General features: G+C 41.1%; 1 protein-coding gene across 1 annotated transcript in view; it reads left to right on the top strand.

Annotated features, from left to right (window-relative positions):
* The first annotated feature begins 311 nt into the window (after positions 1–311).
* LOC120030516 (dysferlin-like) overlaps positions 312–12,513 on the top strand; it is a 32,059-nt gene continuing 19,857 nt past the window's right edge. The window contains exon 1 of the mRNA XM_038975922.1: positions 312–775. Coding sequence (XP_038831850.1) covers positions 688–775 — 88 coding nt within the window. The 5' untranslated portion in view covers positions 312–687. The remainder of the gene's footprint in view (positions 776–12,513) is intronic.

Below are 12,513 nucleotides of genomic sequence, written 5' to 3'. Positions count from 1 at the left end.
AAGGAAGAGAGAGAGAGAGAGAGAGAGAGAGAGAGAGAGAGAGAGAGAGAGAGAGAGAGAGAGAGAGAGAGAGAGAGATTGTCTGGGTGATAGAAAGAGAGAGAGAGATAAAGGAAGAGAGAGAGATAAAGGAAGAGAGAGAGAGAGAGAGAGAGAGAGAGAGAGAGAGAGAGAGATATAAAGGAAGAGAGAGAGAGAGATATAAAGGAAGAGAGAGAGAGAGATATAAAGGAAGAGAGAGAGAGAGATATAAAGGAAGAGAGGGAGGAAGAGAGAGCAGGAAATGTTGAGATTTCCTTTGTAATCACACGGTGTGATGCTGGAGCTGGGAGGGTAGCCATTCTTACGAGTGTGTGTGTGTCCCTGCTCGCTGGCGGTCTGTGTGTGACAGTGAGAAGGAGATATCTTGAGACACCGGGTAGGAAAGGCAGTGGAAGACTCTTTAGCTTTGAACTGAAGCTCAACATTTGGACTTGGTGCCTAAGTACCACACACACCTTCATATACACATTATGGAGAAGGTGTGTGTGTGTGTGTGAGAGATGTCAAGACATTCTCCTCACCTGTGAGAGCAGTAACAGTTTCGTTACCCCGAGGGGGGGGGGGTTTGCGATTGTCACTGGGGATCTTTGCTTGGGTCATCACCGTCGCCGGGTGCGTTGCCAGGTGTGTTGCCACGGCGGCACCATGTTGAGGTGTGTTATCCAACGGGCCAGCAACCTGCGGGAGAAGGATGGTCGCCTTAGTGATCCTCTGTGTGGAGTCATCTTCAGAGGTAAGGGGTCAGGGGTCAGGGGCCAGAGGTGAACGGGTGTAAGAGGTACAGTTAGATATTTTCTTCCTTGTAGTTAATTGATTGATTAATGTCACTGACTGGTCAGAAAGTCCAGTCACCTGGTGTCCCAGGTCAGACCCTGGGTGGTATGACTAGATGGTATATCACGTAGGGTTGATTTCAGAAACGAACAGTGCTTGGTAGAAATTTCAATCTTGGGTTTTACCTCAGAGAAACATCTTGCTTTACGGGAAAAAGGTTGAAGAAAGAGGAAGCTTCTGTGGTTTCCTCGTTATCATAATGGACATTTCTGTTTTCTCCGTTTGATCCATTATTAGCTAATAATGTAACGATGAAGAGAAATGATACATTACCACAGATGTGTTATTACATTACACGTTGCACGTTGGGATTATGTTAGGCAGTGGCTTTTCTTTATCAGTGAAAACGTATGAATGTTCATTTATCTTGTAAGCAATAACAATAATTATTATTAACATATTATGTTATGAACATGACTTTATTATGAATGAAAAAGGTATTACATTATAATAGGTGAGCACATTATCTTGTATTTTTCCATCACCTTTAATGCGGTAAATGTCTGTCTGACTAACATGGGAGGTTAACTGCTCTTACTTCCTCTCTTTGTTCCATCCATTTCCTGTTCCTGGTGCCATCAGACTGACATGTGGGTCCTAGTTCCCGTGGCAACGTGGCACCCGTACCACAAGCCCAAGTTTTGTCGCTATCCCTCTGACTGAAACATGTAGTTGGTGTGTAATGGTTTGACATGTTTCAGACCGTTTCTATAAATCAAAGTTATTTTGAGTCACTCTGGATAAGAGCGTCTGGTGTTGCTGTTACCTTGTCAATGTTGTTCTCAGTGTAGCTCAGATAATTATTATGGAGCTAGGACAGTTGTTGCTCCCTGGTTCATTGCTCTCTCTCTCTCTCTCTCTCTCTCTCTCTCTCTCTCTCTCTCTCTCTGTCTCTCTCTCTCTGTCTCTGTCTCTCTCTCTCTGTCTCTGTCTCTGTCTCTCTCTCTCTGTCTCTGTCTCTGTCTCTCTCTCTCTGTCTCTGTCTCTCTCTCTCTGTCTCTGTCTCTGTCTCTGTCTCTCTCTCTCTCTCTCTCTCGCTCTCTCTCTCTCTCTCTCTCTGTCTCTGTCTCTGTCTCTGTCTCTGTCTCTGTCTCTCTCTCTCTCTCTGTGTCTCGGTCTCTCTCTCTCTCTCTCTCTCTCTGTCTCTCTCTCTCTAGTCTCTGTCTCTGTCTCGGTTTCTCTGTCTCTCTCTCAATGTCTCTCTCTCTCTCTCTCTCTCTCTCTCTCTCTCTGTCTCGGTCTCTCTCTCTCTCTCTCTCTCTCTCTCTCTCTCTCTCTCAGCAAGACTTGAGCCTGTCGATTTGCAACATCTTCAGGAATTCAGCAAAGTGAATAAACACGTTTTTTATGGGCCTGCGTCCTGAATGGCACCCTATTCCCTATATAGTGCACTACTTTAGACCGGAGTCCTATTCCCTATATAGTGCACTACTATAGACCAGAGTCCTATTTCCTATATAGTGCACTAGACTGGAGCCCTATAGGGAATAGGGTGTCGTTTAGGACACAGTCCCTGTTCATACATCAAGATCAGCACTGTGTACAGAACATATTCCACCTCGATGTGTGTCTATATCAAATTCCTTATAATAAGCAAACCAGACAGCACCCTTTTGGTATTTTTTCAATTGACAGATAGCCAGGGGTCACACTCCAACACTCAGACATCCTTTACAAACAAAGCATTTCTGTTTAGTGAGTCCTTCAGATCAGAGGCAGTAGGGATGACCAGGGATGTTCTCTGTTTAGTGAGTCCTCCAGATCAGAGGCAGTAGGGATGACCAGGGATGTTCTCTGTTTAGTGAGTCCTCCAGATCAGAGGCAGTAGGGATGACCAGGGATGTTCTCTGTTTAGTGAGTCCTCCAGATCAGAGGCAGTAGGGATGACTAGGGATGTTCTCTGTTTAGTGAGTCCTCCAGATCAGAGGCAGTAGGGATGACCAGGGATGTTCTCTGTTTAGTGAGTCCTCCAGATCAGAGACAGTAGATGACCAGGGATGTTCTCTTGATAAGTGTGTATTAGACAATTTTTCTGTCAAAATGTAACAAGTTCTTTTAGGTGTCAGGAAAAATGTATGGAGTAAAAAGTACCTCATTTTCTTTGGGAATGTAGTGAAGTAAAAGTTTTCAAAAATGTAATTAGTAAAGTAAAGTACAGAAAACGACTTAAGCGCACGCCTCTACCGCTTCTCCCTCCCGGATCCGGGATCCTCCTCATCAAAAAGCTGACTAGCATAGCCTAGCCTAGCGCCACAGGGATATCATATAATATAATTTCATGAAATCACAAGTCCAATACAGCAAATGAAAGATAAACATCTTGTGAATCCAGCCATCATTTCCTATTTTTAAAATGTTTTACAGCGAAAACACAATATATATTTATATTAGCTCACCACAATAGCCAAACACACAATGCCATGTTTTCACCATGTTTTCACCGCCAACATAGCTTTCACAAAACCCACAAATAGAGATAAAATGAATCACTAACCTTTGAACAACTTCATCAGATGACAGTCTTATAACATCATGTTATACAATACATTTATGTTTTGTTCGAAAATGTGCATATTTAGAGGTAGAAATCGTGGTTTTACATTGTGAATACGTAGCCATGATGCACCAAATTGTCCGGAGAAATTTTGGACAGTCACGTAATCTAACCAAAAAACTCATCATAAACTTTACTAAAAAATACATGTTGTACAGCAAATGGAAGATACACTGGTTCTTAATGCAACCGCTGTGTTAGATTAAAAAAAAGAACTTTAGTACAACGTACAGCATGCAATATTGTGAGACAGCGCTCACCAATTCTCCGCCTTGTTGGAGCCAACACAAACCCCAAAAATACGAAATAACATCATAAATATTCTCTTACTTTTGATGATCTTCCATCAGAATGTTGTGCAAGGAGTCCTAGTTCCAGAATAAATCGTTGTTTTGTTTTAGAATGTCCATTTATTCTGTCGAATTAGCAACTTTGGCTAGCATTGTGGAGGGCACATGTCCAAGAAATCCTAGCGCATGGAACGAAAAATTCCAAAAGTCCCAATAAACGTCGAATAAACTGGTCAAACTCGGTTGAAAATCCTACTTTATGATGTTTTTCTCATATGTATCCAATAAAATTAGAGCCGGAGCATTTCGTCGTGTATACCTAACGCATTTCAGAAGACAATGTGAGGTTCCCTGGTGCGCAGTTGAATACTGCCAATAGAGCGGACCTGTCACTCCAAAAGCTCTCATTCGGTCTCACATCAAGCTAGACACCCCATTCAACATTCTACTGCCTGTTGACATCTAGTGGAAGGCGTATGAAGTGCATACAGATACATAAATATAAGCCAGTTGAATAGGCAGGCCCTGACACAGAGCCCCATTTTCAGAATTTTCACTTCCTGTTTGGAAGTTTGCTACCAAATGAGTTCTGTTTTACTCACAGATATAATTCAAACAGTTTTAGAAACTTCAGAGTGTTTTCTATCCAATAGTAATAATAATATGCATATTGTATGATCTAGAACAGAGTACGAGGCAGTTTAATTTGGGCGCGATTTTTTTCCCAAAGTGAAAATAGCGCCCCCCTATTAACCTCTAACACCTCCCAAACCCGGATCCGGGAGCACCCCCATCAGTAGAAAAGCTACTAGCATAGCCTAGCATAGCGTCACAAGTAAATACTAGCATCTAAATATCATTAAATCACAAGTCCAAGACACTAGATGAAAGATACACATCTTGTGAATCCAGCCATCATTTCTGATTTTTAAAATGTTTTACAGGGAAGACACAATATGTAAATCTATTAGCTAACCACGTTAGCAAAAGACACCACTTTTTTTACTCCACCAGTTTTTTACTCCATCAGTAGCTATCACAAATTCGACCAAATAAAGAAATAAATAGCCACTAACCAAGAAACAACTTCATCAGATGACAGTCTGATAACATATTTATTGTATAGCATATGTTTTGTTAGAAAAATGTGCATATTTCAGGTATAAATCATAGTTTACCATTGCAGCCACCATCACAACTCTCACCAAAGCGACTAGAATAACTACAGAGCAACGTGAATTAGCTAATTACTCATCATAAAACATTTCTTAAAAATACACAGCGTACAGCAATTGAAAGACACAGATCTTGTGAATCCAGACAATATTTCAGATTTTCTAAGTGTTTTACAGCGAAAACACAATATAGCGTTATATTAGCATACCACAATAGCAAACATCACAACAGCATTGATTCAAGCCAAACATAGCGATTACGTATAAACCACCAAAAGATATTAATTTTTTCACTAACCTTCTCAGAATTCTTCAGATGACAGTCCTATAACATCATATTACACAATGCATATAGAGTTTGTTCGAAAAAATGTGCATATTTAGCGGCACAAATCGTGGTTATACAATGAGAAAAGTAGCCAAGCTGCAAAGAAAATGTCAGGAGAAATCTTGGGAAAGGCACCTATTCTAATCGAAAACTATTCATAAACTTGACTAAAAAATACAAGTTGGACAGCAAATGAAAGATAAATTAGTTCTTAATGCAATCGCTGGGTTAGATTTTTAAAATTAACGTTACTGCGCAATACAGCGTGCGCTAAAGCGAGACCGCCCCATAACCTGTTTGGGCTGCAAGCCCTAAGTCGGGATCAATATGACAACAGCCACTTCAAGTGCAGGGCGCGAAATTCAAAATATATATTTTTTTAAATATTTAACTTTCACACATTAACAAGTCCAATACAGCATATGAAAGGTACACATCTTGTGAATCAAGCCAACATGTCCGATTTTTAAAATGTTTTACAGGGAAGACAAAATATGTAAATCTATTAGCTAACCACGTTAGCAAAAGACACCACTTTTCTTACTCCATCAGTTTTTTACTCCATCAGTAGCTATCACAAATTCGGCCAAATAAAGAAATAAATAGCCACTAACCAAGAAACAACCTCATCAGATGACAGTCTGATAACATATTTATGTATAGCATATGTTTTGTTCGAAAAATTTGCATATTTCAGGTATAAATCATAGTTTACATTTCAGCTACAATCAGAAATTGCACCGAAAGCAGCCATAATATTTACAGACACCAACGTCAAATACCTAATTACTCATCATAAAACATTTCTGAAAAATACATAGTGTGCAGCAATTGAAAGACAGGCATCTTGTGATTCCAGACAATATTTCCGATTTATTAAATGTTTTACAGCGAAAACAAAATGTAGCGCTATATTAGCGTAGCCACAATAGCCAGAAACACTTGGGCGCACACGACCAGTTGACATGCACGACAGATATATGAAATAACATCATAAATTGGGTCTTACTTTTGCTGATCTTTCATCAGAATGTTGAACAAGGTGTCCTTTGTCCAGATGAGTCGTTGTTTGGATTCAGAATGGCAAATTTCCCTCTCCATTTAGCATGGGCACTAGCCGAGTGGCACTGATCTCTCCAACGTAAACACAGTCAGAGAACGCAACACGGCAAAACTCCCGAAAAAATTTCAATAATCTGATTAAACTATATTGAAAAAACATACATTACGATGATATGGTCACATGTATCAAAGAAAATCCGAGCCGGAGATAGTTGTCATCCATTACGGCAGCAAAACAGAAGGCAATCGCACTTCCAAGTCGCGCGCTTCAGAGTACCGGAAGTGGACGGTCACGTCAAAGAAATAGCTTTTATTCCACCCCAGACCAAGATAAACACAAAATTTCTTCTCTCACATCATCTTGACACCCAGAGGAAGGCATATGGAGTGTACGTAGACTCCTACGTGTCATGACCATGTATAGGCAGGAAGTTGAATAGAGCATATATTTCTGACATTCTACTTCCTGGTCAGGGAAAGTGCTGCCAAAGGAGTTCTGTTTCACTCAGAGAAATAATTCCAACGGTTTTAGAAACTAGAGAGTGTTTTCTATCCAATAATAATAATAATATCCATATTGTACGAGCAAGAATTGAGTACGAGGCCGTTTGAAATGGGCACGATTTCACTGGCTACTCAATACTATCCCTTGCAGCCATAAGAAGATAATTAATGGCGGAATTATTATTTAACATTTGTCAACATAAGTACGAATTAACAGCATAAAGACTGCTTACTATTAGCTGAGCTTCCATCAGAATCTTGGGCAAGGTGTCCTTTCTCCAGAACAATCGTCTTTGGGTTGAAAGATGTCCTCTTGTCCGGTCGAAATAGCCGCTAATGTTAGCCACCAACTGGAGAGGTGTCCACCTCGTGAAAGCGCATGACAAAGAAATCCCAGAAAATCGCAATAAACTGCTATAAACTGCTATAAGTCGGTTTAAATTAACTACCTTATGATGTCTTTAACACCTATAACGAATAAAAACATGACCGGAGATATAGAACTACTAAAACGAAAGCGTTTGCAGGACGCCATTGTGATGTCTTCTTGCGCCAGGCGCACCGTTGAAAAGGACGGTACTTCCGTTCCACGGTCTTATATAAGGTCCCAGATTGCGCAATCCACTCCATTCAAATTCTCCCCGCTTACTGACATCTAGAGGAAGACGTATGCAGTGCATGTAGCACGATGGCTTACATGGGGACTTATAAACTGACCTCAGAACAGGGACCTCGATTTCTGAAATCTCACTCCCTGACAGGAAATGTGCTGCAGAATGAGTTCTGTTTCACTCAGAGAAATAATTCAAACGGTTTTAGAAACTAGAGAGTGTTTTCTATCCAATAGTAATAATAATATGCATATTGTACGAGCAAGAATTGAGTACGAGGCAGTTTAATTTGGGAACTCCTTTTTTCAAAGTCGAAATGGCGCCCCCATAGGCTCAAGAAGTTAAGAAGAAGTTAAAGGGATCAAAATCATCAACATTCGGTGAAGCTGGAACGTGACAAATTCAATTTACAAAATCGTAATATTAAACATTCATGAACATACAAGAGTCCTACATCATTTAAAAGCTTACCTTCTTGTTAATCCAGCCGCTTTGTCAGATTTCAAAAAGTCTTTACGGAGAAAGCATAACATGTGATTATCTGAGGACAGCGCCCCACACACAAAATCATTAAAAACATTTTCCAAACCAGCAGAGGCGTCACAAAAGTCAGAAATAACGATAAAATAAATCACTTTCCTTTGAAGATCTTCCTCTGTTTGCCAAGGGTCCCAGCTACACAACAAAAGGTTGTTTTGTTCGATAAAGTCCTTCTTTATATCCCAAAAAAGTCAGTTTAGTTGGTGCGTTTGATTCAGTAATCCACCCGTTCCACTAGTTCAACATGCATACATAGGAATCCCAACAGTTACCAATAAACTTCGTCCAAACAAGTCTAACAACGTTTCTAATCAATCCTCAGGTACCCTAATATGTAAATAAACAATACAATTTAAGACGAAGAATAGTGTGTTCAATACCGGAGATAAATAACGAAGTGCGCGCCTTCATCCACCCGCGCCACAAGACTACGGTCCAAATGAGAGCCACCTTGAAAAACTACAAATTCTAGCTAATTTTTCAAAAAACAAGCCTGAAAATCTTTCTAAAGACTGTTGACATCTAGTGGAGGCCCTAGGAACTGTAATCTGGGAGGATTTCCTTTGATTTTCCCATAAACAAGCATTTGAATGAGCAGTCATCTCAATTTATTTTATTCTGGATGGATTTTCCTCGGGTTTTCACCTGCAATATAAGTTCTGTTATACTCACATACATTATGTTAACAGTTTATGAAACTTCAGAGTGTTTTCTATCCAATGCTACCAATTATATGCATATCCTAGCTTCTGGGCCTGAGTAGCAGGCGGTTTACTTTGGGCACGTAATTTATCTGAACAACCGAACACTGGCCCCTAGCCCTAAGAGGTTTTAAGTAGTACTTTCAAATATTTTTACTTAAGTACTTTACACCACTGTATATAACTGTCTATATAACTGTCTATATGAATGTGTCTACATAACTGTGTCTATATAACTGTGTGCATTAATGGAAACGGTGAGACAGATCTCCAAACCCAAGAGAGAAGAGATATTTTCCCTAATTCTCTCTCCACAGCTAGCTGGTTAGTCAGAGCAGTGAGGCAGTTCTGTAATTATGGTGTCTGATGTCTATAAATGGCCATGATATCTGATGCTGATACTGCAGAGGAGGTAAAACACACAGAGGGAAAGAGAGAGGGAGATAAATAAGGAGAGAGAGAGAGAAGAGGGAGGTAGAGAGAGGGAAAGAGAGAGGGAGATAAATAAGGGGAGAGAGAAAGAAGAGGGAGGTAGAGAGAGATAGAGAGAGAGAGAGAGGGAGATAAATAAGGAGAGAGAGGGAGGGAGAGAGAGCTGTTCTGAGAGCTCTCTGTTCTCTTGTTGCTGAGAGACAGAAAGAGAGAAGGGGGTAGTTTGTGAGGTGCCAACCTGAGGATCTGTCAAGAGGATCCAAGCAGTGGAGGTGGAGAGAGAGAGAGGGGTGAGGAGAGAGGAGTGAGGAGGGAAGAGAGTGTGAGGAGAGAGGAGAGGGGTGAGAGAGGGTGAGGAGAGAGGAGAGGAGAGAGGAGGGAAGAGAGGGGTGAGGTGAGGAGAGAGGAGGGAAGAGAGGGTGAGGAGAGAGGAGAGGGTCAGGAGAGAGGAGAGAGGTGGGAAGAGAGGGTGAGGAGAGGGGTGAGAGAGGGTCAGGAGAGAGGAGAGAGGTGAGACAGGGTGAGGAGAGAGGAGAGACAGGGTGAGGAGAGAGGTGAGACAGGGTGAGGAGAGACAGGGTGAGGAGAGAGGTGAGACAGGGTGAGGAGAGAGGTGAGACAGGGTGAGGGAGTCTAAGGAGAGGAAATCCTCAGTTCCTGTTTTTGAAGTCTTGATGTTCCACACCTCAATAACTCAGTTATTACAGTCTGTCTGTGTCATAGCCTTCCCATATCTCTCCTTTAGGCTTGGTGTGTGTGTGTGTGTGTGTGTGTGTGTGTGTGTGTGTGTGTGTGTGTGTGTGTGTGTGTGTGTGTGTGTGTGTGTGTGTGTGTGTGTCAGGGGCTATTTTAAGACAGACATTTCCAAGTCGTGCCCCATTCATTCAGAACCAGGAAGTGAGCATCGCGTCACTTCCTGTTGGTGAGATATCATTCCAACAAAAGCTGCCCGGTTTCCTGGGAATTATGTTGTGTGCATTTTAAGGATAGGCTTCGGATGCAAGCGTAGGCACACACACACACACACACACACACACACACACACACACACACACACACACACACACACACACACACACACACACTCGGCCCCGCTCTCTTTCCTCCGAAGGGCCGAGGTGTTTTTAAAACAACACTATACAGGAATCGAACCCTGTAACAAGATATCAAAACTAGTCCCTCGTCTCTGATAAAGAGGACGTGTTTTTAGGACTCTGACCACCAGACAATAGTCCCACTTCTTCCTTCATGTGGGAAGGTGTGGCTGAAATAGCTGAATCATTTGAAAGGGTGTCCACCAGCGGCGGTCAGTACCGTTCAAGGGAGGAGTATTTATTTTTTCAGGGCCTTATTTCTATTACAGCATATTGGATGACTGTCATTCATATTCCATTCACCCAGTTCAATGTAACAGTGATAGGTTTAGGTTACTGTCATTCATATTCACCCAGTTCAATGTAACATCGATAGGTTTAGGTTACTGTCATTCATATTCACCCAGTTCAATGTAACAGTGATAGGTTTAGGTTACTGTCATTCATATTCACCCAGTTCAATGTAACAGCGATAGGTTTAGGTTACTGTCATTCATATTCACCCAGTTCAATGTAACAGTGATAGGTTTAGGTTACTGTCATTCATATTCACCCAGTTCAATGTAACAGTGATAGGTTTAGGTTACTGTCCTTCATATTCACCCAGTTCAATGTAACAGTGATAGGTTTAGGTTACTGTCATTCATATTCACCCAGTTCAATGTAACAGTGATAGGTTTAGGTTACTGTCATTCATTTACACCCAGTTCAATGTAACAGTGATAGGTTTAGGTTACTGTCATTCATATTCACCCAGTTCAATGTAACAGTGATAGGTTTAGGTTACTGTCCTTCATATTCACCCAGTTCAATGTAACAGTGATAGGTTTAGGTTACTGTCCTTCATATTCACCCAGTTCAATGTAACAGTGATAGGTTTAGGTTACTGTCATTCATATTCACCCAGTTCAATGTAACAGTGATAGGTTTAGGTTACTGTCATTCATATTCACCCAGTTCAATGTAACAGTGATAGGTTTAGGTTACTGTCATTCATATTCACCCAGTTCAATGTAACAGTGATAGGTTTAGGTTACTGTCATTCATATTCCATTCACCCAGTTCAATGTAACAGTGATAGGTTTAGGTTACTGTCATTCATATTCCATTCACCCAGTTTAATGTAACAGTGATAGGTTTAGGTTACTGTCATTCATATTCACCCAGTTCAATGTAACAGTGATAGGTTTAGGTTACTGTCATTCATATTCACCCAGTTCAATGTAACAGTGATAGGTTTAGGTTACTGTCATTCATATTCACCCAGTTCAATGTAACAGTGAAAGGTTTAGGTTACTGTCATTCATATTCACCCAGTTCAATGTAACAGTGATAGGTTTAGGTTACTGTCATTCATATTCACCCAGTTCAATGTAACAGTGATAGGTTTAGGTTACTGTCATTCATATTCACGCAGTTGAATGTAACAGTGATAGGTTTAATTAGGTTTAATAACAGCAAATAGAAAAAATAAAAGTAACAAATAATTTAAACAGCAGCAGTAAAACAACAAGCCAGGCTATATACAGTGTGTTACGGTACAGAGTCAATGTGGAGGCTATATACAGGGTGTTACGGTACAGAGTCAATGTGGAGGCTATATACAGGGTGTTACGGTACAGAGTCAATGTGGAGGCTATATATAGGGTGTTACGGTACAGAGTCAATGTGGAGGCTATATACAGGGTGTTACGGTACAGAGTCAATGTGGAGGCTATATACAGGGTGTTACGGTATAGAGTCAATGTGGAGGCTATATACAGGGTATTACGGTACAGAGTCAATGTGGAGGCTATATACAGGGTGTTACGGTACAGAGTCAATGTGGAGGCTATATACAGGGTGTTACGGTACAGAGTCAATGTGGAGGCTATATACAGGGTATTACGGTACAGAGTCAATGTGGAGGCTATATACAGGGTGTTACGGTACAGAGTCAATGTGGAGGCTATATACAGGGTATTACGGTACAGAGTCAATGTGGAGGCTATATACAGGGTGTTACGGTACAGAGTCAATGTGGAGGCTATATACAGGGTATTACGGTACAGAGTCAATGTGGAGGCTATATACAGGGGGTACCGGTATAGAGTCAATGTGGAGGCTATATACAGGGTGTTACGGTATAGAGTCAATGTGGAGGCTATATACAGGGTGTTACGGTACAGAGTCAATGTGGAGGCTATATACAGGGTGTTACGGTACAGAGTCAATGTGGAGGCTATATACAGGGTGTTACGGTACAGAGTCAATGTGGAGGCTATATACAGGGTGTTACGGTACAGAGTCAATGTGGAGGCTATATACAGGGTGTTACGGTATAGAGTCAATGTGGAGGCTATATAC

This window comes from Salvelinus namaycush, chromosome 36, assembly GCF_016432855.1.
Source record: "Salvelinus namaycush isolate Seneca chromosome 36, SaNama_1.0, whole genome shotgun sequence".
Taxonomy (NCBI): domain Eukaryota; kingdom Metazoa; phylum Chordata; class Actinopteri; order Salmoniformes; family Salmonidae; genus Salvelinus; species Salvelinus namaycush.
This window is presented reverse-complemented; position numbering and strand designations above follow the sequence as displayed.